Source organism: Falco punctatus, assembly GCF_963210335.1.
Source record: "Falco punctatus genome assembly, chromosome: 6".
Classification (NCBI taxonomy): Eukaryota; Metazoa; Chordata; class Aves; order Falconiformes; family Falconidae; genus Falco; species Falco punctatus.
The window spans coordinates 42,436,707-42,461,660 of NC_137585.1; the positions used below are offsets into that span (position 1 = coordinate 42,436,707).

The 24,954-nt window shown below is 40.9% G+C and overlaps 2 protein-coding genes across 6 annotated transcripts in view; one reads left to right on the plus strand and one right to left on the minus strand.

Moving 5' to 3' along the window:
* The first annotated feature begins 5,381 nt into the window (after nucleotides 1-5,381).
* Nucleotides 5,382-23,993, plus strand: RLIG1 (RNA 5'-phosphate and 3'-OH ligase 1). Of its 5 annotated transcripts, none has more exons than XM_080394232.1 (7): nucleotides 14,377-15,318; nucleotides 16,369-16,486; nucleotides 17,117-17,212; nucleotides 20,489-20,605; nucleotides 20,990-21,184; nucleotides 22,323-22,492; nucleotides 23,066-23,993. In XM_080394232.1, exons 1-7 carry the CDS (start codon nucleotides 14,923-14,925, stop codon nucleotides 23,252-23,254), a joined length of 1,281 nt encoding a protein of 426 aa, XP_080250358.1. In that variant the 5' UTR covers nucleotides 14,377-14,922; the 3' UTR covers nucleotides 23,255-23,993. The 5 variants fall into 5 exon arrangements, with proteins under 5 accessions (XP_080250360.1, XP_080250358.1, XP_080250359.1 ...); XM_080394235.1 differs by having other exon boundaries at nucleotides 15,156-15,310; XM_080394236.1 differs by having other exon boundaries at nucleotides 15,179-15,250.
* Nucleotides 23,990-24,954, minus strand: part of CEP290 (centrosomal protein 290) — a 54,352-nt gene continuing 53,387 nt past the window's right edge. The window contains exon 52 of the mRNA XM_080391629.1: nucleotides 23,990-24,796. Within this exon, the coding sequence (XP_080247755.1) occupies nucleotides 24,608-24,796 (189 nt within the window). The 3' untranslated portion in view covers nucleotides 23,990-24,607. The remainder of the gene's footprint in view (nucleotides 24,797-24,954) is intronic.

Below are 24,954 nucleotides of genomic sequence, written 5' to 3' on the forward strand. Positions count from 1 at the left end.
TCCCAGATGGCTGCTGGTGCAGTGTGCTTACAGAGTCCCAGACCAAATTTCAAGCCCTGCTCCTTTGGGAGAAACCTGATTGCAGTACTACTGCCTGCCTGCCTTGCAGGGCTCAGAAAAAGAAGATAATGATTGACATTAGGAAGAATAAGCTGACCTACTAATGCACCTTACAGGGCTCTAAATTACCTGGAACCACAGAGGGGAAAAAAGGACTTGGATACTTTTGTGAACAACTCAATAACAGTCTCTGCTCAATACACAGCATCGATCAAAAGAGCAAACAGAACGTTAGGATGCAAACGGAGCGATGTTGAAAACGATATTGAAAGTGAACACCATCATATAAATCAATGAGAGAGCTTCCTCTGAACCACTGTTCTGCACTGATCACTTCATCAAAAAAGGATGTGGCAGGAGGTTTACAGACAGACAACAAAAATGAAGACAGGCTTGGGAAAACATCGATTATGTGGAGAATGAAATGATTGGGACAGCTCAGCTTTGAGAGGCACTGTTTAGGGTGCCATGAATAATACATTAACTAAACTGAACTTTGGGAGAGCTGGGACTTTTCTGCCTAGTTCCAGTAGAAAATATGAATTTGTCAAAACAGAAGTATTTTGCAGGGATGTACCATTTAAAAAAAAATATTTCAAAGGAATCACAGCCAAGTTTTCTACCTATCAAGGACTTTTCTCCCATCAGAAATATGCATTATTTCCTCCAAGAAGGCTATCTGGGACCCCAAGCTTTCTGTGGCAGATATGTCATGAGCCTCCTCAGAAACAGGACAACCAATTATTTAGGTTCAAAACTCCAGGGCAAAGCCACCTGAGGGATAACCAAGAATTTGAACCTCAAATTTCCAGTGCTCTGGGAGCTTTGGATACAATAGCACTGTGCTTGTAGAAAGGCAGGAAATCTTAAATCCTCCCAAGCTGAGTCTCTCAGGTTTGCAGAAGTATGGCTTAAGCACATACCATCCTTTGTTGTTCATTTAGCATACCTCTTTTAATAAAGGAAATTGGTAGGCACACAGAGACTGGAATCCAAGGTGAACCAAAACACGTAGGCACTGCATCTTTCCCAGGAAGCCTTATAAAATAGCAGTGAATCTACACCAATAGTCCTCCAAAGCCCAAAGAGCAACTTAGTGGTAGACCTCTCAGTTTAGGTCTGCTCCTGTGACTTAGATGCTGGACTGGAAGTGCATGACATTTGTAGACTCCAAATAGTTCAGGCATTCCCAGTGAGAAAAGGCTTGGATGATCTCATTCACGTTTCCCATTAACACTATCCATAAGAACAGATAGTTGGAGAATATTGTTGGAGAACAGCTACAGATATCTTGATGATAGCTTTTTCTGCATTCATTTGCATTTACCTTCCTCAGAATGGTCAGTTGCTGAGTAGCAAGGTTGGATGTTTAATGTTATGTGGAGTGATAGCCACCATCTTGAACTGTCGTTTCTGAAATGCTGTTGAGCAATGACAAAGTCATGGTGCTAGTTTTTGGCAGAAGGCCTCCACTTTGCCCCTCCACATTCAAAGGTCTTCCTGCTGGTCATCTCCTGCCTGGAGGACAATGTTGCCCCACAAGCTGGACATTGCCTCACCCTCTAAACACAGTCACTGATAAAAAAGGAGGACAGCAACTGTACAGACTTGGGGGATATTAACGCATCTTCCTGATCTGTGAGGGCTGGGAGCAGGCCATCAAGGTGTCTGTCCTCTCAGACGTACGCTGCAGCTGTGTGAGTAAGCCTGTCATTCTCTCACCCTTCCCTGGGCCTTTGCTGTGGCCAGCAGACACTGCAATGTTGTCTGTAAGAAACCTGGAAATGGATGGGCAGGAACAGTATTCACATTTCACTGAGGGTGATGGTTATAGGGCCACTGCTGTGCAATCATCATCTATGTGGGGCAGGTGAAAGGACACAGCAGTTTACCCATATGAGGTCCACTGTCCTGATGGCGAAGGTTTGTAGGAAAAAACTTCCTTTGAGAATGCTTGGGAACACACCTTTTCCCCAGAGCACTCTAATATGCACAATTAAAGCTTTCTGCCCCTAATCTGGGGAACTCCCTACTTTATCCTTAAATCCAAGAAATGTTTACAATTTCCCAGTTCTCTGACAACAGCCCATGGAAAGTTGCCCTTGCAGGATTCAGGGGAACACAGGAATAGTGGCATCATAAAATTCCTAAGAACTGAGATAGAAAACTGCTCTGATTTCAGAAATGACAAGGGGGCAGGGGAGGACATGACTTCCACAAAATGAAATATTGAATTATAACTTTTTTTGATATGACAGAATTTTTAACATATATGTATAAATATAAATAAAAATACCAATTGTCTATCTTCAGTGTAGTTACTTGTTATAGAAAAAGGGAACATCATTTACTGTACAGCAAAGTCAAGAAGTTGAAACTTGATATTAAAAAAGAATACATTTAGTAAGTCACAAAAATAGCTGTGGAACTCACTGTTTCAATTATATGAGGCAGGAGGAAAATATGTTTGGAAAGAAAATAAAAAACACTCACTTTAAGCTGTAAGATTGCTACTAAACAAAGAAACTTTCCAATGCATGTACTGCTGATTATTCCCATGCTTTAGAAATGCCTGCAGTTTCCCTGAAGCACCCTCTCTTAGTCATTCATCGAAATGGGTTCTTGAGATAGCTGGATTGGTAATCTGCCTGAAGAAATCAGAGTTTATTATCCTGTAGAGTTTCAGTCAGCACAGATATCCCATGCATGCAGGGACTACAAATTGCAGGCAACTTGTGGATTCTAAGAAAAAGGAGGGACAGGTTATGAATTTACATTACAAGGACGTTACTAAACCAAGCCATGTAACATGGGAAATAGTAGTTTTAGCAACAGTAAAATAATGTACAGTAAAAAAAAAAAAAAAAAAAATAATAATCCAAAAAACTTATTTTCATTACATTAGCTTTTCACTACTGTTTGCCTGGAGTTTACATGGGTATTAAGAGATCCGTTTTCTCTAGAGCAGCTCTGATGAGAGTCATATATCAAATTGTTGAGAGATTAATTATATGATTTTATAACCAAAAATCTATTTCCATTATGTATCCTAATAAAAAGTGGTTGCTAGTCTATTAGAGTAGATCTTACGAACTGTTGTTCCTTGCCTTTTAAGTAAAGTTTGTGTGTTCCATCCTAGGGATTTTAAAATAATGGCTTTTAAAACAGCTTTTTCCAGCAAACCAAATGTTGGATCAGTCATGCTGAAATAAGGGGAGGAGAGTCTGCTGTGAATCTCTGAGGTGTGTCACTTTAAAATAGTGCAGTGCACTCTAGGGCAAATAAAATAATACTAAATCAGGAGAGTTCAACTGTTGTGGCTATTTATTCTCCAGCAACCTCAGTTCAAGCCATGCTGATAGTTTTTCTAATGCCTTAAATCAAACAGCAGGTATCTGTGGCCTCAAGGTAAGAAATGCTAAACATCTGCTGGTTTCCAGACTTGAAACATTGCAGCTGCCTTAACTGAAGGAAATGTTACTGTTAGTGTACCAGGAATCTCAGTGCTACTGTCATGTGGCATTTTCATTAAGGAATACATGATTGTCACTTCACAAAACATTGAACAACTCCCTCTCCCAAAAATCCAATTTAAAGTAATTTGCAAAATATTTTGGTTATCATATATTTCCATTCCTTACGCTGGCCACAGAAATACAGCCACAAACTATTCACTTTTATTCCTTAACAGCCTCAAGACTTCCCTTGACAGCTGCCAGTGACATGAGAAGTCATATCAGTGTCTACTTCAGCAGTTCATTCATCCAAGATATACTGGCACTATTCCTGCTGACATGCGCTTTGGCCTATGAGAAAACCTACAGATGTAAACATAATGGAATAAACCAAATAATCCCACAAAACAAATATTTATTTTCTGAATGTTAATGGTTTGGTACTTCAGAGCATAAGCTATTCAAGACTTCTGTCTTCCCTTCACCATCAGGTGCTTCTTACGCCAATATAACAAAAGTTTCAGCTGGCACTGGCCAACTGAAAGAGCTTGAACGAGGCATGTTTTATCTAATTTGCAAGTGATTGTCACATTTCCACAATTTATTGTTCCTCCCACAATTCTGTACTATATTTGTCCAGTTTGCAAATTTCACTTCAAAAGTTAAAGTCTTGCTGTATTTTGCATCCTCATTCATCTCCAAGAGCAATATCAATTTAGCAGGCTGCAATGCATACTGCAACAAAAAACTTGGAAGCCACTTTGCTGTGATCAGTCAAAATACACTGTCAAAAAAAATTTAGAATATGAATAATTGTGTTGAAGTCAATAGAATTACCATGGGTCATGTCAGAATATGTTGTGCTTGGTGCGTACTCCTGTAAGGCAGCATAGTCTTCTAAGTCTGCTCTGCAGATTCTCCAGGGGGTGGTGGGGGAGAAGGAGTTGTGAAGGTGTAAGAAGCACATTCTATCCTTACAGTGGAAATTCTTTAATAAGCTTTCATCATGCATGAATGACAACAAGGATACCAACCTTTGAAAACATTGCTTTTGTCCAGAGGGAGCAAAACATGTTATAAAACCCCCAAAAGAGTCTTTTGTATATGTGTTCTCAAACCAAGGGTCTTGGATGTTCACCTCTGCTTCTCAAATGGTTCTGTAAATTTTAATATATAGTTCTGCCTAACTGCCTTTTTCTTAGGAAATGAAAAGAAGAAAGAAGCAGCAGGACTTCCCTTGTATTTTAAGCATAATAGTTGTACTCTCAGGCACCTGAAATAACACATACCACACTAGTATGTTTCTACCATCATTTTCACCTGTAAAAAAACTCAGAATTGAAAAGTAAAGACGTTTGAAGTTATCTAAAAGGTTCTGGAAAGGTTAAAGGAGACTCTCAATTTGGGAACACCTCTTTTCAAAGGCTTTCCCTGGGAAGATATGGTGAGGACTATCCAGATCAGGTGGTAACAGAAAATGCCTTCTGGAAAGCCTGTAGCATAAGAGAGAAGTAACGTTACATCATCACTATGTTTTAAGACAAAGAAATACCTATTCAGCGATTTTTAATATACGTTGTTGTACCTCTGCCCTGAGCTGGCGATTAGGAAGCATAACAAGCCTGTTGAGCCCTTTGCTCTTAATTCAAAGCCGCCGCAGAGCACTGCAGAGAGGCTTTGGCTCTGGAGAGCTGGAATCGAGCTCATGCTAATGAAGGTTCGCTCCTGGGCGCCGTTGCAGCCCATTCCTGTGAGTGCACTGACCCCTAGTGCCCGCACAGCCAGCTCCGTTAGCCACACGCTGGTTTTAAAAAGATCTGTATACATATACACACACACATACATATATACTTGAAGTATTGCTATACAAGGGAGATGTTATCAGAAAAAGTCTTCCTTAGAAGGAAACTGTCAAGATCCTTCTTTTTTCCCAAGCAATCTCTACAATTCCCATGGAAGTTTTGTTCAGTATTTATTTTAAAACAACCAATTTTTTTCTCATTTGGGTGTTGACTTGAGATGGAATTTGTTACCTTAATTAATAAAACGGCTTATTTAAAATATAAGTGCTACTAAGATTCTGGGAGTTATTAATTTAAATTTAGCCATATAAATTGGTTCAGTAGGATCTCATGTTGGAAGCTTTGCAAACTTTAGTAAAATACAGGTGGTACCACTGTTAATTAGTTTACTATCTAACATGATTCAAGTACACTAGATGTCTGATGTGCTTTCAGAAGCACCATCTGGAAAAGCATTAGCATATTTTAACATGTATAAGGTGAAAGCAACATATTATTTCTTTCCCCTGCACCTTTCAATTCAGCAGCAGACTGTGTACACGCATACATAATACCACAGCAAGTTCAACTTTTGATCAGTAGCCCCCTGCCTCTGATCTCTGGCTCATTATCTTAGGACTTATTTGCAAGTACTGTTAGTTTAAACAAGTGTGGGAAATCTGTCATGCACTGAGTATGTGAAAACACAGAAATGCAGTCTTTAGGGCCTCACTGCATGAAATGTTGAATTCAAAATGTTGAATTTCCTTTGATTCCTCTTTGGGGCCCCAGTGACAGAGGCAGTGACAGGAAGAAGGGAACTAAGTAGTGTAATAGGGGATGCATCTGTGATCTGGAAAAGATGCACATATTTTTATTATTTTAGTGGATCTTAGTGCCTTTGAAGCTGTGAAAGGGAAATCTTAAATAAGGATTTGATCACACAGAGCACCAACCCCTTTCCGTTCCTCTGATTTCTGTCAAGAGTAGTCAGAACCTCACAGGAACTATTAATATCATGTTGAGCCATGGATTTATTGTACAACGATGAGGTATTCCTTAGTATCTGTGACTTGCTGAGTTGAGCAGGTGATGACTAATGGAACAATATTTGTAACTTCTCTACAGGAAACTCCAGTGAAGAGGGAAGAGATAATGTCCTGAGGCTGTGCTTCCCCAGCAAACCAGGATCAGCCAAGTATTGCCATCCTGGCCATGTTCTTCTCCTGCATTTTTGTCTTTCCCTTGAGCTGGGCCTGACACTTTAGCCTGATCCTCTGCTGGGAGCATTGGCATGTTAAGGTGCTAGAAAATGTTTTTTCTTTTGGCTTTGGCTTGTGGGTTGGCTTTTCAGGGTGGGGAGGTGGATTAAATTGCACCAGGAGGTGCTAGTCCTTTATGACCCCAGTTGGAAAGGTCAGATTCTATAAAGCACCTCATAAGATGCTGTTTTCTTGAGATCACACTAAAAAGAAAAGGATGATGGTACAGCTAATCGTACAATATGTCAGATGCTGGGAGCCACAGCTTGTACAGGAGCAAATGGGCCTCTGACCACAGCCCAGCACACCCTGCAGATCCCATTCATGGAAAAGTTGCCCCATTTTGGTCATTTGAGCTCTTACAGGATTTTTCCCAAAGCAGCCCACTCTATTCCTCATTTATACTCTCCAACAAAAAGGATGTTCACCTGAGAACTTCTTCTTGCTGCAACGTTACATAAAGGCTTGGCCAGGCAGAAGGCAGTATATAACTGGACACAGTATCCCTCTGAATTCAGATTTTAAATTGACTCAGGCAGACCACACATAAAATGTTGCTGCAAGGCATCCCGTGCTACAATTTGAAACTCCAATGTCTAATTAGAGGGGGGTTGAACATTTTCAATACATGTAGTCCTTGATTTTGAAAAGATGTTTCTTGTCTGATTTTTCACATTTTAGAACTCTCAGCTACACCAGATACTCTAGGTTCTTCTATTCATCTCTCAGTGAAGGAAAGAGATGCCTGAATGCATATGTGTTTATAATCACTACAACATTTTTAAGTTTAAATTATAAAAATTAAATTTCAAAACAGAATTAAAAATACACCATTACCACCCAAGGTTTATGTAAGAAATTATAAAGGAGGATAGAGAAATGTGTGACAATTTCTCATAGAATGATAAAACCCATTTCAGCTAGAAGGCACCATGGATGGTCTCTGATCTATCCTCATCTTCTAAACAGTCACAGTGAAGGCAATGCTCCCAGGAAGCAAAACACTTTTCTATTCAGTTACGGGTGCCACCATGGTAATTCCTGGATCCCAGTGTTACAGAAAGAAGTTTGAATGGCTGCCCTCCAAAACTGATTCTGTTCTAAGAACAACCAAAGGTCAGGTAAATGCAAAAATGGAAAAACATCTGAGACAAAGACATATATTCATGTATATGTAACAAATTAGTAAGAGGTTTGTTCCTTCAGGAAGCAATATTAAAGTGTCCTTCTCATCAGCCTTCCTCTCGGCCTTTATCCAATCTTTCATACTGTAGTTTCAAATGTGTGTAAAGATATATTTCAGTTAATTCTGAGAGATTCATTATCCAGTTAATTTCGTTCATAACACAGTCCTGCTGCCCTGCTAAAATGGCAAAATCTCAAGATCAAACTCAGACTGAGGCCCCAAACATCTGGCAAACAGCTAAACCATCTAAGAACTGGGCTTTCTCACCAAAACAGCTACTTTCTAGAATGCATTACTATTGCTGTTTACGTTGAAAATCCTTTGAAACTGCTAAGTACAACTAACAGTATTTATTCATATCAGGAATTGTGCCTTAAAACATCTGTCAAATAAAATAGGGGAAGATTCTGCTTAGTGATTTTTTTCCTCTCTATGGACATCTATTACTATCAGTCTTGGGGTGTACAGCCATAGTCTATAACAATCATGTCAACAGCCAAATTTTTGTAACAGATTAAACTTAATGAATATATTGAAGACCTGAATACGTGACCACACAGAGCATACTTTTTGATTTTTTAATTAGTTTTAAAATGGTAGAGTCTACTTCTTACATCTTATATTTCAAATTTGCAATTTTATCATCTTTGGCTCTTCCAATTGATAATTTCCTTGTTTCAATTTAGACTTTTCTTGTAAATTGAAGTACTCAGTTAATCTCTTTTTCTCTAAGCATGGTTCTCCTAGTCACTTCCATGTCTTCTTGGTTCTTTTGACAAATGATATACAAAATATTTTGTGCAAAATTTATTAGAGTAAAACTATATGGTCTTTCAAAAACATTTTATGAAGTAAACTTTCAACATGAGACACAAGTTAGAAGTTCTAATCCCTGCTTTCAAGACATCTGTAAAATGCATTGATGGTCCTTAGGGTACCTTGTGACTGTTTTGTAGCCTTTATGACCTCAGCTGATCAGCATTCGGCTGGCGCAGATGCCTCACCAGCAGTCCAACAGAGACAGATGACAGTCATATAGTCTTTACTGTGCTTTGTCCAGTGCTACAAGTCAAAACCCACCTCTTGTAGCCACTCACTTTAAAGGCAGTGATGTATTTTTCTTTCTTATCAGTACTGTTTTAAAAAATGAGAAACCAGGGGTTATTTAAACAGGCAAAATTTCGTGTCTGCAAACACACTATTAATGGCTTTTTCAAACTACACAGCATAGCTCAAGAGTCTTGCTGGTTTTGGCTGAGGAAGTTTTAAAAGCACTTTTACATTTTCTCAGTGGGGAGAGATGTCACTGTTTCTAAAAAGACTGAATTGTAAAATTTTCTGTCAAACAATTACCTGAATGGTTGCTTTAAAGTTACAGAATGTTCTTGAACATGTATTTCTTCTCCTCCAAGTTGCTGCATTATAAGATATGGAAGTATATTTGCTTGTAGGAAAAAATATATCCATTGTTTCTCAATTTCAGATACAATTTAGCACAATTTCCTTTAACCTCTTGGTTTATATTCTTTTCTAGTTTTTGTTAGTGATTTGGACCCTGTCTAGTGGAACTTAAGCACCTGATGCCTAAGTACCTAAAGCCTCAGAACTCAGCTGAAGAAACGCTTTGGGGAAACATCTCTATCCTGTTCTCTGAATGTATCTAATTATAAATAAAGACCTATCTTAAAAGATATATTCATGTATTTGTTACTGCTTTCCTTGTCTATAGTCTAAATATATCTAAAAGCTTGCCAGAAAGGGCTTATCAAAACTATTTTAATACCAACATTTTAAATGTAGAAAGAAGAAGAAAAAAATGTGGCCCAGTTCTGTTGAACAATTTAGGCTGGTAGCAGCAATCAGCCAAAAACGCATGGCTTCACATGTTTGTATGATTTGAAATAGAGATAATTTTTCCATTCCCATTCTTTATGAGCACATCACCGTACTTAAATCCGTTTTACATAAAATCATGAAATTTACGTAAAATAAACAATAATATTCATTTTTATTACAAGAAGCAGGTCATATTTTTGCCCAGCAATTCTTAATGTCTGATGTACTGATTACTCTGGTGTCTTGTTATACTAAGAAGATAACTCTTACTCCTAAAGTGGAATTATATTGTTACTTACCCAGTAAAAAACTAACACAGATTTATTTCAGTCATGCCACTTGGTCAAGAATGAAAGAGAAACATAATAAAGGAGGTAAATATTTATTACTTTGTATTTATTTGAACTTAATTGAATAAAGCTCAACATTCAAAACAAAAAAAATCTTTTTTTACTCTCTTTTCTAGGACGCTTAAGGAGGGGTTACTTATTCTAAAATTAGTTATAGAAAAGTTTGATGTATGACCACATTTTGTCATCTAGACACCTAAGACAGCCAGTGGAGAGCGTGAAGCAGCTCTGAGAAAGTGACTCATCTCACCTTTCTTTGCCATTATCTTCTGATGCAGTAAATAGCCCATAAGAGTGACAGTCTCTCTCCATTTACAACAGAGAGCCTAGATGGGAAATTTAAACTATGTTCCTAAACTTAGGATGGTTACACTTAGACTCCATAAATCTTGATCATGAAGAAGAATTCTATGAAAGACCTAAGTTGTGTATCTCAGGAAAGTACACACAGAGTTAATAGACCATTTTGACCTTTGCCATCTATAACTGATGCAGCCAGTCACCGCAGGAGTGACACTATATATGTATAATTCTGGGGGAAAACGGCGACGTATTTTTATGCTCTTTGTAATATGCTATCTTTTATTGTCACTACATTAAAAAAGCAGGGAGGAAGGACAAACTATTTAATAGTTTCTCCCTGTAACAGTAATTTTAAAAGTGGTAAACATTGTGCAAGAAGATGAAAAGTACTCACTTTTCTGCAGGTCTTGCTTGGCAGCTTCCAAGGATTTTAGCTGCTTTTCTTGAGGTGAAGACACAGTTCTTGTTGACTGGTGTTTGTGAGAGCACTGACTCCTGTAATAATCTCCTAAACACACCCCAAGAGGGGAAAAAAACCCCAATGATTAATGGCAGCACTGATGTTTAGGAAAGAATGACTAATCTTGTATTTACCAGATCTATAGCATATTTCCTTTATTGCCCTTTCCTCTTCAATATCTGCAGCAGTCTTAGGCATCCCATCAGAAACATCTGTGGGAAATATTTTTAAATTATTACCAGAAAACTAAACAAAGACTTGCAACAATTCTTAATAATCAAATACTATAATTAAGTTCATATTGGTTCACCATTTGTCTTTTTTTTGACTGCAACCTCTGCTTCTGGACAGAAGGAGGATTCCTTAATATTGTAGTCTTATCCTGAAAGTAGCTTTCTTTGAAAAGCCGGACCTTTAGAACCTTAGCTCTGCTTCTTCTTTGAAACAAAACTCCAACAGTGACATACTTGCGAACGAAGGAGGTGGTGCCTTCTCCCCGCTTGTTGAACTGACAAAGGCAGTTGCTAGCCAGTATAGAATGTTACATTTCAATGGTTGCCAACCGTTCCTCCAGCTGGTGACATCAGGTGCTATGTGACCTGTCCAGCTTGAATACCTTTCTTTATCTCCACTGCTTCAGTGTAAAGTATGGAAAATTGGACTGTTTCAAAGTCTCCCACCCTAGCGTTTCTTTAGCATAAAATGAAACAAACCATTTGGCTGGGCATAAATAATACCTATATTCTTGCCATAGGAACTGTGCTATTGGAAAAACATCTTTGATACCACAAAGAGAAATCGTACTCTTTGCCTATTTTCTAATCAAAATCCTTGCGCCCAGTTGTTGCATGCTGGTCCAAGATTGGAGCGAGGTTCTGCTTGTATTCCCAGGAACAGAACTAAGACTCAAAATGGATTCAAGAGCCAAGGATCTTTATTTGCCAGACAACAAGTCTGCAAATGCAAAGGAGAAAGAGTGAGAGATAGAGAGAAAGGAAGGATGGAAGGACGGAAGGATGGATGGACAGAAAGAAAGAAAGAAAAAAAAAGAAAGAATGAATGAATGAATACAATAGTTCACAGCAATAGCTACCACCCCAGAGCTGTGGCATCCTGATGGTCCAATTTGTTTCCAAGTCTGGTGGGGGAACGGTCTGTCCAATGTTGGTTGGTTTCATTCTTTTATAGGGTTGTCACAAGCTGTTCTGCTTAACCACACCTTCTACCGGGCGACGGTGTGCATGCCCAATACTGTCAGGTGGTCCTCAGAGGTCTCCAGGCCCCTCTATCCCCCTGACCCTGGGTCTGGGCACCTGCACAGGAGTTTGGGTAAATTTCTCAGGATTAGCTCCCCCTGTTGCTCCGTGGTGCCAGTCAGTAGGTTTCCTGCCTTAACAACGTTGAGATAAACATTTGCTGTGGTGATGGTGTGAGTATCCTGCCATAGCAATGAGACAAACACCTGCCATGGCGATGGTGGTTCTCACCAATGCAGTCTCTTACACCTATGTGTTTCTCATGGTACTGCTTTCTTTGGATTGAGACATTTGCCACTTTCTGTTAGTAAACTGTTAGCTGTTAACTGCTTATACTGTTGATGTTCATAGCTTTTTCTCACTTCCATGCAATCCACTGCCACAGCTAAAGCAGAAAGAAGAGTGTACACTTGTGCCCCAAATTAAGACCTCTGTACCCATTCAGGTCCCAGGACACCTCTTATGAAAAAATAGCTAGGGGGGGGAATGAAATTTCAGTCCTGGAAAATGGTAAGATATGCTGACATTCCCAGGACGTGGGGTCAAATTTACAACACTGAGTAACATCAGTGACTTGGAGATGAACACGTCAGAGACCTGCAACCTCATAAGAGCAGGATGCCATCACTTAAAGGGTAATAAGGTTACAGATGAAGCCAAAGAGAAGGGAGGAAGTAGAAGGAATAATTCAAGAAAGAGGACTACTGGTCCATTGCACACCAGAAGTGCATGTGACTGGTGGTTCCTTAGGGAAAAAACCCAAAACCAAAAAAAGCGTCACCACCACTGGACTGGATGGAGTAATCACCAGAGCATACAGAGCATTATACTGTACACTATTAGTCTGCCAGTGTGAAAAGTGACAGATGTGTACATGAAAAGCAGGTGCCATTTACTCCATGGGCACAAATGGTGCAAGGCTGGCTCAGCTGTGGTTACATACAAGCTGGGGAAGAAGTACAAAGAGATTGAAACAACTGGAAGTCTTCTAGTTTCTCTAGGAGTCTCTGAATATGTTTGTAACTCAAATATCAGTGGATGACTCAAATGGATTGCAAGGACTAATTGCAAAGGAAAATAACCCATGCCTGACCACTAGTACTTTGGCACTGGAATAAAGTGATTTCTATGGGAATGACTTCACCTAAGTATACACTGAAACTGCTCACTGGGATCAAGATGGGGAGTACTGGCAAGAGCTGTGAACTGAAAGGAGAATTCAGGAAAGCAGATGATGACCATAAATAATGAACTGTCGATGGGCAGGAGCAGCCATAGGAAGAAACTGTTAACACTGCCAAGATCTGTCCAAACAGGATCTCTTTATAGTGTTCTGGGTAGTGCATAAATGAGGCACAGGAGAAGGTACCATCAGGAAGAACTCATTTTGCATGAAGAGGAAGGAATGGTAGAGACAACCTGTGATGAACTGATCACAACCCCCATTCCCTGTCTCCCTGCACCACTGAGGGGGAGAAGATAAGAGGAAAATCAGGAGTGAAGTTGAACCCAGCAAGAAGGGAGGGATGGGGAAAGGTGTTTTAAATGGTTAGGGTTTATTTCCCATCACCCTACCTGGATTTGGCTTGTTATCATTTAAGTTAATTTCCCCGAGTCAGGTCTGTTTTGCCAGTGACAGTAATGGGTGAGTGATCTCTCCCTGTCTGTCTCTTGACCCACCAGCCTTTTGTTGCCTTTCTCTCCCCTGCACAGCTGAAGAGGGAAGTGATAAGAGTGTAAATAAGATAAGATAAGGGAAGTGATAAGATAAGAAGTGATAAAAGTGAAAATAGCTTTGGTGGGCACCTGGCGTCCAACCAGGGTGAAGCCACCACCGATTCAAAGCCTGTAGAATGAGGCAGAGAGGCTTGGTAAAAACATGATGCTGCTATCCTGGACCCTGGGGACAGGATATCCACACCCCAAGCTTGGGCGTGTGGCACCTGCAAAGCAGAGCAGGCAGCCTGAGGAAAGCCGGCCAGGCCAGGGGAATGGCACTGCCAATGGATAACTTTATTGACAATGTGGATGAGGGGATCGAGTGCACCCCCAGTAAGTTTGCAGATGACACTAAGTTGGTGGGAAGAGCTGATCTGCTTGAGGGTAGGAAGGCTCTGCAGAGGGGTCTGGACAGGCTGGACTGATGGGCTGAGGCTGAGTGTATGAGGTTCGACAAGGAGAAGTGCCAGGTCCCACACGCTGGTCACACCAACCCCACACAATGCTACAGGCTTGGGGCAGACTGGCTGGAAAGCTGCCTGGTGGACAAGGACCTGGGGGTGCTGGCTGACAGCCGGCTGAACATGAGCCAGCAGTGTGCCCAGGTGGCCAAGAAGGCCAACAGCATCCTGGCTTGTATCAGACGCAGTGTGGCCAGCAGGACCAGGGAAGTGATTGTCCCCCTGTACTGGGCACTGGTGAGGCCACACATCGAATACTGTGTTCAGGTTTTGGGGCTCTTACTACCAGAAAGACATAGATGTGCTGCAGCGTGTCCAAAGACTGGCAACAAAGCTGGTGGAGGGTCTAGAGCGTAAGTCTGATGAGGAGTGGCTGAGGGAACTGGGGTTGTTTCGCCTGGAGGCTGAGGGGGACCTTCTCACTCTCTACAACTACCTGAAAGGAAGTTGTAGCGAGGTGGGAGAAGGTCTTTTCTTCCAGGTAACAAGGGACAGGACAAGAGGGAATGACTTGTGCCAGGGGACGTTTAGATTGAGTATCAGGAAAAATTTCTTCACTGAAAGGATGGTTAAGCATTGGAGCAGGCTCCCCAGGGAGGTGGTGGAATCACCATCTCTGCAGGTGTTTAAAAACCGTGTAGATGCAGTGCCGAGGGATGTGGTTTAGCGGTGGACTTGACAGTCCTGGATTAATGGTTGGACCTGATAATCTCAAAGGGCTTTTCCAACTCAAACGAGTCTATCGTTCCATGATTACGGCTAAGGGCCGCCGACGCGGCCTGGTCACCACGCAATGGCCTCAGCCCGGGATGAGGCGGCCCTGCCACGGCAGAAGCCACCCCTCTGGAAAGCTGAGCTGCCCCCGGCGCGGCCGGGCTGGGCGGCGGAGCGCGGCAGCACCCCTGCCTCGCTGGCTGCTGATGACGAGAATCGGCCGTGGCGCACGCCCCCCGCCGCACGGGTGCGCCGCAGGCCTCCCGCCAGGCGGGCGGCGATGACTCCATTTCCCGTCGCGCCCCGCGGTGGCTGGGCGGCGCAGGCGCAGTTCCGGCGGGGCGGTGATCCGGCGGCGGGAGCGGACGGCCGGAGCCATGAGCCGCCGAGGCGCGGTGCAGCGCAAGGTGCCGTGTCTGTTCGTGACCGAAGTGAAGGAGGAGCCGTCGGCCAAGCGGGAACGCCAGGTTGCAGGGCAGCAGGGAGCCGGCGGGAGACAGACGGGGCCGTGGGGACGGGCCCGGGCTCAGGCCTGGGCCCGGGATGATGGCGGGGCCCGGGGTAGAGCTGCCGCACAGTGGGACGGAGTGGAGCGAGGGGGACAGGCAGCAGCACCGAACGTATCGTACCTGCCCGGCCCGGCATGGCGGCGGGGCGGGGGACACCCCAGTGGCGAGAGGTTTCGCCTCAGACCTTGAGTGAAATGCGCGGTAGAGATTTCCGTAGGACTGCCCTCGCCCCGTCTTAAATGCAGGAAAGAAAGGTAGTTCTTTCTACCGTTCCGGTTCTGTCCCACTCTTTTCCTGCCATCTGCATCCAGGGGAACACTCAGGTGTTTGCTTTTTCTAAGTGTTGGGAAGAGGCCAAGAGGTCGTGGCGAGGAGTGAGGCTGGTCCAACATGACCGCACTGGGAACTTGTGTAAAACCATCCAGCTGTCCCCCTCTGTGAGCCTTGTGGGGAAAAAAGAAGCTTCTCTTTTTTTCTTCTACTTTTTTCTTTCTGTGATCAAAGAAGTGTTAGGCCTATGACAGAACAATTCATTTGCAGCTGTAAGACCTGGACTACGTAGTAAGGTAGAAAGTAAGAGAGCTCAATCAAAGTTATTTCTTCTGAAGATATAAAAGGCAGTGTTATGACAGATTGAGGTGGCATTTTCCTGTCTAGCTCTAGACCTCTAGCTAGATGAATTTCTGTTGCCATTGTAATACAGGAAGGCACAACTCCAAGTATTGCAGTGTTGGACTGGAATGCATCTAGTTTATATGCTCTTTTTAAAGGGGAAGGCAAAGTAATTCCTAAACGCTACTTAAGAATGGAAAAGAGGGAGGGAATTAGCAAGCAGGTTGCCTTAGTTCTTTTGTTGTAGAGCATTTTCCAAACGGTCATGTGTTGAAGAAACAAGGGTGTATTTGGATTGGATTAGAAATCAGCACTATAATGTGTAATACTTGACAAGAATCCATATGAGAACAAGGCAGTAACATTGCCACGATGAGGGTTTAAAATACCTGTCTTCTTTTCAGCCATTTAAAGTTTTGGCAACTGAAACTCTAACTGGAAAGGCGTTAGAGGCAGATATATACAATGCAATTCCTACTGAAAAGGTGGACGGAACCTGCTGTTATGTAACTACCTATAAAGGTAATAAGGAAGATCCATATGCAGATTTCTCATGCTGCCTAGAAGCCTTGTTTTACTTAGTTTTCACTTTTATTGTATGATCTATTGGATTAAAGCCGTTGTGAATTGAACGGTTACTAAACATCTCTACCACAAAGTGATAGTTACTGTAAACATAGGAGGTGTTTGTAAAGTAGTTAATAGAGTTTACTCTCTGAAATACCTGAAGTATGGTTTAAGTGAACATGCCAGTCAAGGAACTATTCCAGTTTTTAAGATTTTTTTTATTAGTAAATTTTCCTTCTACATTAGAATTTGTATGATAAAAGGTGTCTAATCTCCTGGGGAAGAATTAAAAGAAGTGTGGAGGTTGGGAGGAATTGGGAAGATTGTGGTTCATTGGATTGCTGGGCTTCTTGCCTTTACCTGAAATTGGAAGGAATCTCTGTATTACACTAGGCGTGAATCTAGATACTGATTTTTAGATTCCTATCTAGTAATTAATGTATAAATTTTATATAGTGTCTTTGGATCTAAAATTTCTCCCGTGGCAAATGGGAACCCATCTCTTGCCTTTTGTGTTGTTGATTTCAGTACTCTGCAGGGTGTGTTTATCTCAGTAAACTGTTTTTATCCCTCTGGAAACTCTAGGGCAACCATATCTATGGGCGAGACTGGATCGAAAACCCAACAAACAAGCTGAAAAAAGATTTAAACGATTCTTGTATTCATTGGAAGATTGCAAAGGTTAGTGAAATTTCTTTCCTTTTTTGTTGGCAACATATGTTATCCAGTTGGAAAAACGGCTCTAGTCTAACAGAGGAAATGTCAGTGATCCTGCTCCAGTTTTCTAATGTCACTCTTAATTTTACTGCAAGAGATTTTTGAACTTAAATTGATGTGGGAAGGGGATACTAAAAGGATTACAGTTGGTAAGACAGGGGTTGGCATGGCATTGCTGGAGGGTGACAGTACTAATGAGAACATATACACTGCGCCTGGGAGCACAGGGGGTTCAGGAGTACATTTGAAATGCTTGTACACCAACACATGCAGTATGAGAAGCAAACCGGAACTGGAAGCGTTGGTCAGTTCCCAGAGCTATGATCTCATTGGTATTAGTGACATTTGGGGAAATGAGTCCAGTGACTGGATGGAAGGCTACAGGCTGTTCAGGAGGGTAGGTGGGGCAGCAAGGTGGAGGTGTCACGCTCTACATAAGGGAGAGGTTTGATTGTACAGCCCTTACAGTTAGCGATGATGTGGTTGAGGATTAGGCAGATGGAAAACAAAGGAGGTGTTGTAGTGGGTGTCTACTACTGATTACCCAGCCAGGATGTAAGCACTGATGAGTTAGTGTATAGGCAATTAGGATAAATTTCTGCATCAGTAGCCATTGTCTTCGTGGGAGATTTGAACTTCCCAGGCATCAACTGGGACTATAATATTGCTGTGATGAGCAGGTCTTGAAAATTCAAGTTTGTAGGAGGTAATTTTGTCACAGGTACTCGGTAAGCCAACTAGGAAAGATGCCCTTCTACACTTCCTATTTGTGAATAGAGAAGGGCTTCTGGGGAATGTGATGATAGGTAGCCGCATTGGCCACAGAGATTGTGAAATGGTTGAGTTTTAGATTTTTGGTGTAGTAAGAAACAAGGACAGCAGAGCTGCTACCCTGGACTTAAGAGAGTGAACTTTAAGCTATTTAGGGAGCTATTTAGCAGAGTACCCTGGGGATCTGCTTTTGAGGGCTTAGGAGTCCATGAGTGCTGCTCAGTCTTTAAGAACCGCCTTTTAGAAGCACAGGAGCAGGCAGTTCCACTGTGTTGTTAAGTCAGGCAAGCAGGGCAGAAGACCAGCTTGGCTGAGCTCCTTGTGGAGCTCTAGGAAAAAAGAATTTATTTGTTCTCTGGAAGCAAGGTCAGGCTTCACAGGAAGATTAAAGCGGCGTGGTTCGTATATGGAGGGAGAAAACATGAAAGGCCAAAGCTCAATTAGACTTGAAACTGGCCAGTGTTGTTTCAAATCACAAGGGCTTTTTAAAGTCTGTTAATAGCAGGAAGCAGTCTAAAGAAAACATTGGACTGGTACTTGTTGAAGATGATCATTTAATGAAGATGAAGAAAAAGTGGAGGCATGTTTTGCCTCAGTCTTTAATAATGCTGATAGACCTTGGGCTGCCCAGTCCCATGAATTGGAGGCCCATGGGTGTGGGAACAGGGACTTTCCATTTGTGGACATAGAAATTGTAAAGGACCAGCTGTACCAGCTGAATGTTCACACGTCCATGGGGCCTGATGGGATTCATCCTGGAGTACTTAAAGAGCTAGCGGATGTTATGGCAGGACCCCTCTCAATCATCTGCCAAAGGTTTTGGGATTTGGGAGTTCCCTGCAGTCTGGAAGCTAGCCACTGTTACTTCAATCTACAAAAAGGGCATGAAGGTAGACCCAGGGAACTACAGATCTGCTAGTCTTACCACAGTTCCTGGAAAAATTATGGAGAAGATGATACTGTTTACTACTCAAAGGTGTTTAAAGAATAGCGCAGCCATCAGGCACAGTCAATGTGGGTTCACAAAGGGAAAATCCTGTTTAACTAGTTCAGTATCCTTCTACGATAAGGTCACTGGCTGGGTGGATGTAGATTTTCTGGACTTGAGTAAGGCTTTTGATACTGTCCTTCACAGCATACTTCTGCACAAGTGTTCCTGCTGTGAGATGAGCATGTTCACAGTGCACTGGATGAAGAGCTGGCTGAAGGGCAGAGTTCAGAGGATTATAGTGAATGGTGCTACATCTGGCGGGTGGCCGGCCACCAGCAGTGTTCCTCAGGTTCAATTCTAGGGCCAGTTCTGTTCAACAATCTGGATGCAGAGGAGTTGAATGCATCATCAGCAAGCACCAAACTGGGAGGTGCTGTTGACTGTCTTGAGGGACAAGATGCCCTGCAGAGGGATCTAGATAGATTGGAGCATTGGGCTATGATTGATGGGATGAAATTTAACAAGTCCCAGTGCTGGATTCTGCACCTGGGCAGAGTAATGCCAGGTGCTAATACAAATTGGGAGAGGAGAGGCTGGAGAGCAGCCCTGCAGAAAGGGTTCTGGGGGTGCTGGTTGACAGCACACTCAGCATGAGCCACCAGCATGCCCTGGCAGCCCACAGCACAAACCGCACTGTGGGGTGCATCAAACACAGCGTGACCAGCCGGCCAAAAGGGGTGATTGTCCCACTGTGCCCAGCACTGGTGTGACCTCACCTGCAGTACCGTGTGCAGTTCTGGGGCCACAGTTTCAGAGGAAAGTGAAAGTCCTTGAATGTGTCCAGAGGAGGGCAACAAAGCTGGGGAAAGGGCTGGAGCAGCTAATAAGGACTTTGGGCTTGTCTAGCTTGGGGAAAAGGAGGCAGAGGGGTGACCTCACTGCTCTCTGCAGCTTCCTGAGGAGGGGAGGTGGAGAGGGATTGCTGATCTGTTCGCCCTGGTATCCAGTGATAGGACTTGCGGAAATTATTCAAGTCTATGCCACGGAGGTTCAGACTCGATATTAGGAAGTATTTCTTTACAGAAGGGGTAGTGAAAGGATGGAACAGGCTTTCTAGAGAGATGTTCGATGCCCTAAGCCTGTCAGTGTTTAAGAGACATTTGGACAATGCCCTTAACAACAGGCTTTAACTTGGTCAGCTCTGAACTAGTCAGGCAGTTAGACTAGGTGATCATTGCAGGTCACTACCAGTTGAAATAGTCTATTCTATTCTACTTCTCTTGCTCTATTTAAATATAATGTTGGCTATTTAGGTAGCTATTTTTTTAAATCTTAGTTTTTGAACTTTTAAACCGTGCTTCTTTAAACCTTCGTAATTGTAGACTGCCTGACTGTGCCAGATGTTGGTGCTTGTACAAACTAGGACTGCTGTCTGTAAACCAAGGTTTAGATTAGTGGCGTTTTAATACTTGCATTGAAAGATGATCAAAATTGGCTAACAGTTTACTAAAACTTAAATGTCATGTTTATATGTCTAGAATTTGTTTGGAATGTTGAAGAGGATTTCAAGCCTGTTCCAGATACTTGGATTCCAGCAAAGGACATAGAGTTCTCTAATGGCAGTCCTTTGCCCGATGAAAATGGACATATGCCAGGTACCTATGATGCAGCACAGGTAAAATGGGGGTGTGTGTGTGAAGTCCATTTTTCAAGTGAATTAGAATTAGTTCCAGAGTTGAAAGTAGTAGTTAACATATTCAGAAAACAATTGGAATGTTATTCATTCACTATACAGAAAGGCCTTGTTTTCTGACACATTAAAAATAATTAGTTTACTGTACAGACTCACAGGGCTTCAGTGGAAGGCACAGTTGTCACATTACATTCCTCTGCCATTTCTCTGAGATATGACACAGTTTTTTCTTGTTACTCCTGTTTGTAATTGACTGTGGGGTTTTTTTCTTAATGCATGTACAGTTCTAGTACACATTTGATAATTTCAGATGTTTACTTCAGCAAAATGCTATGTTTTCCCATAGGTTGGGTACCTGTGGAGAAGAATAGTAAGCAGTATTGCTGGCACTCATCTGTTGTAAATTATGATGCTGAAATAGCGCTGGTATTGAAACACCATGCTGACCCAGGCCTTCTGGAAATCAGTCCGGTGCCATTATCAGAAATCTTAGAACAAACATTGGAGCTTATTGGGACTAATATTAATGCAAATCCATATGGTAAGTTTGTATGGTATGTTTTTAAATACTGTTTTATTTAGTGATATTTTTTACTGAAAATTACGCATTTTATTTGTATAAGTTTTTAAAAAAGTTCTAAGGTAGCAATGTAACCTTTTTAGAACAGGCAGCAAGGGCTAGCTCAAGGAAAACTCACACAAAAATACCTCAGAAAGTTGAGTTGTCATAAGAGTATTTATGTCTATTAAACCTCTTTCCACTTGTGTATTCTTTAGGACTTACTATAAAAACACTTTGCTTTAGTATTTCAAAAAAATATTCTGACCGGAAAAGTTTTCTTAAATATTACTATTAAAATGCTTTTTTAATTGTTGGTGCCTTTTCTTGATTTTCTTTGATTGCTCTTCTAATACTGTTTAGTCCATTAAAGGGGAAATTTTTTTTAGTCCCTAGAGTTAGTAATGAGTTGCAATTTTTAAATTACGAAATACTAGTATTTTTTAAGGAAATGTAATTTAAGCTAAATTTTGGTTGTGAGTTCTCTCTTTAAAAGCCTTATAACAAAACCCAATTAGGTACGAGCACAAGAGAGTTCTAATTTCTGAGGTTTGCTGTTAGGATAACTTGCAAGGATGGATAGGAAAAATACTATGTGGTCTAAGCATTTTCTCAGAATGTAAAGGAACTGCAACAGAAAGCTTTAATAGCTGTATTCTTAGATGAAGATTTATGTTGAACAGTCAGTGAAGAGGTAATGCATTTGTTAACAGCCTGGTTTAAGTATTCATCCGTATTCATAAGAAAATATGCCAGATTTTCATGAACTAAGATGTCTGTGCCGTTGATTGTGATCTGAAGCATGAAGAATTTAGCTAGTAGCTTTATGGTCGCTGAAGAGACAAAGGACCACACAAAGACCTTGTCACCACAAGGACAAAGCAGCGAGCTGTACAAATCTCTATCATACTTATTTTATATAAATAAAAAGTTACATGAGGAGGAGACAGCTACATTTGATACTTAAAAGTATATTTAACTGTTCTCTTAAAAGGGAGGACAATGTTACAGTATCTAAGTTACCTTTACAGAGGGCTTTTAGGATAGGTGTAGTAACAGAAGTGAGGAAAATCTTTATCACATGGAACTAGCAGGAAGATTTTTGTTTCTTTTAATATAGGATTAGGAAGCAAGAAGCAGCCTATACATCTTCTTGTACCCCATGGAGCATTTGAAATAAAGAACCCACCTACTTTGAAACAAAATGACATACTGTCTTGGTTTGAAGGCTGCAGCGAGGGTAAAGTTGAAGGAATTGTGTGGCACTGCCATGATGGGTGTTTAATCAAGGTAAATATGTAGATGGACCTGTGGAGAGCACTATAATAATTTATATGTGAAGTCTTGTGAGGTATTCACTTTTTGTCTTGTCAAATTCCTTAGTAGTAAATGTTCTAGCAAATCAGGTGACAGTAGAATTAGTCAAGCCAGTGAGTTGCATCAATGACAACATATTAAAACTTTTTCATTATCTGCATTATGCTAATAACAGAATAATTGAGAACATAATATTTTCTTGCTTCTCTGTATAGGAATCATTCAACATTTTAAAGCCTAATTCTTGTATTTAAAAAAGTAATTTCCTGTAATGTTGACTTACAGAATAAGTATTTTTAGTAAGAATGATTTTTCATGAATTAGCAAGTTCATATTACTTCTGAAGCTGTGGAGGACACCGTGGTTCTGGTTTGCCTTTTGTGCTTTGTTGTAACTCATGTTATTCAGATAACCAATTACTTGTTGTAAGTGCCCTAATGCAGAGGATCCTAGAATTAAAGCACATCCCCCTACGTCCCTCAGGCTGGGAACTGTTGGGCTACTATCTCAAAATCTCTAAACTGATCTTACTTCTTTTTATTTTAGCTCCATCGTCATCATCTTGGTTTACGCTGGCCGCTTGCAGAGACATACCTGAATTCTCAGCCTGTTGTAATTTCTTTTAATACAACTAAGTATGACTGTGACTTTGAACCTAAGAGTTTGTTTCACCATTTCTCAAACTTGGATGGTCAAAGATTTGACAGACTGAAAGATATCAAGTTTGATGCTTGAAATGATTTTTCTCTTTTAATTGTTGTATGTGCTGCATTCCTCTTGTGTCTACCACAGAACTCTTTACAACTTATCTTCTATCTTGGGCAACAGCCTAGGTACTGTACAACTTTACATTTTTCCCATGACTTCCTTTACATAACAAGAGATCTGACATCCAGAGTAGAGATCTAGCTTTCCACATGTTTCAGTTATGAAAAATCCGTAACTTTTGAACTCATTTCTGGAAACTGTTATAATTAAGTGTAAGAAGTATGTTGTCTAACACTGGCTGGTCCTTAGCTGATGAATGCAATCAACTGTTAAAGTTCCACAGGTTGCCCTCTATAGTTAATACAACACTGTAATATATATGATTCAGATTTAAGATCTAGTTGGTAACAGTAAAGGACATACTGAAGGTGGGACCAGGTTAGTCCTGAACTTTTATGATTTTTAAGTTGTAACAATTTCTTTTTGGGGAAAACTTCACTGTATTATTTGACTGATAAGCTATGGCATTATGCTATTACTTGAAAACCTAATTAAGCTATATCCTGCGGGTACTTCCACTATTTTGGGACAAAAAGAGTAAATAATAGAAAAGTATGCTAGTTCTATTTTGGAGATCCTTCGTAATTAGAGAGAGACATGACTTGGGTTAATAATACCCATTTTCAGACTGCAGCTCAATTAGGAAACTTCATTGGGGCATATTAAGTAAGATGCCATATAAATAATAAAGGTGAGAGTGCATGATTGTTTTGAGTTGGCTTTATTTTATGTGGACTACAAAAGTATACATCCAGCAATACAAAATATACAAAATGAAAAATCACTTATCTACAAAAATACCATTAGTTTGGCTGAAACGCTGTAACTTTATTTTCAATTATTTATTCTTGGATTTTCTAAACTTGAGGTAAGAATAAACAGGCATGTAAGAACAGACATCCAGCATACTGACCCTGAGTCCACAGTTAAGAAGTATGATGGCACAAGGCAGCAAGAACAAATTACATACTCTTATTGATCTGGAACTTAGCATGTTCTAAGAGTTTCTCAGGTTTTACGGTAAGGCCAAGGCTTTAACTCCACCTGACACCTGCGTATTGCCAAAATTACTGTTCTGAATCAAAATGTCATATTGCAAGTAAGTTGGGAGAGGTAAAACTCGTATTTTGACTGATGTATATGAATACTGACCATAATCTGTTGACTAATCCAGTGCTGCATTCTTAGGTATGTGCCCAACTATTGTAACTTTAATAGGCTTTTATTTGTCTGTTTTTATCTTGGAACAATACATCAGTACTATGGAACTGCCCTGGAATTTTATTTTCTGTGTCAATAATGAGGATACTAAACACTAGTCTAATCAACAGAAACTTTGCCTGGACTGTCCACTTGAATGCCAAACTCTTCAGAAAGCTGCTTTAATCTCTCTTCTAAGATAATATTTTTTTTTACTTCTTCATTGTAGTTATATTTCAGATCCTCTATTTCTTCAAAAAAGGAAGGGTCACAGTTTTCTAGTTCTCTTCTCAGCTTTTTTGTTTCTTCCTATTAAAAAGAATGAAGGAGTACCATCTTTATCCATAATTTAGGAAATACACGTCAATGGCTTTTTTTGCCTTTTTCCTAAGAGAATAAGCATGTTATCTAAAGACACAATCTACCTACAAACAGCACATTTACTAACAACAAAATTGGCATCATAA

Excerpts from the sequence above, each read along its gene's own strand:
- RLIG1 (XM_080394232.1), top strand. The coding sequence starts at position 14,923 with ATGGCCTCAGCCCGGGATGAGGCGGCCCTGCCACGGCAGAAGCCACCC. Across the intron at positions 15,319-16,368 it reads CGGGAACGCCAGGTTGCAGG|CCATTTAAAGTTTTGGCAAC; the intron begins GCAGCAGGGAGC and ends TCTTCTTTTCAG. Across the intron at positions 22,493-23,065 it reads ATGATGGGTGTTTAATCAAG|CTCCATCGTCATCATCTTGG; the intron begins GTAAATATGTAG and ends TTTTTATTTTAG.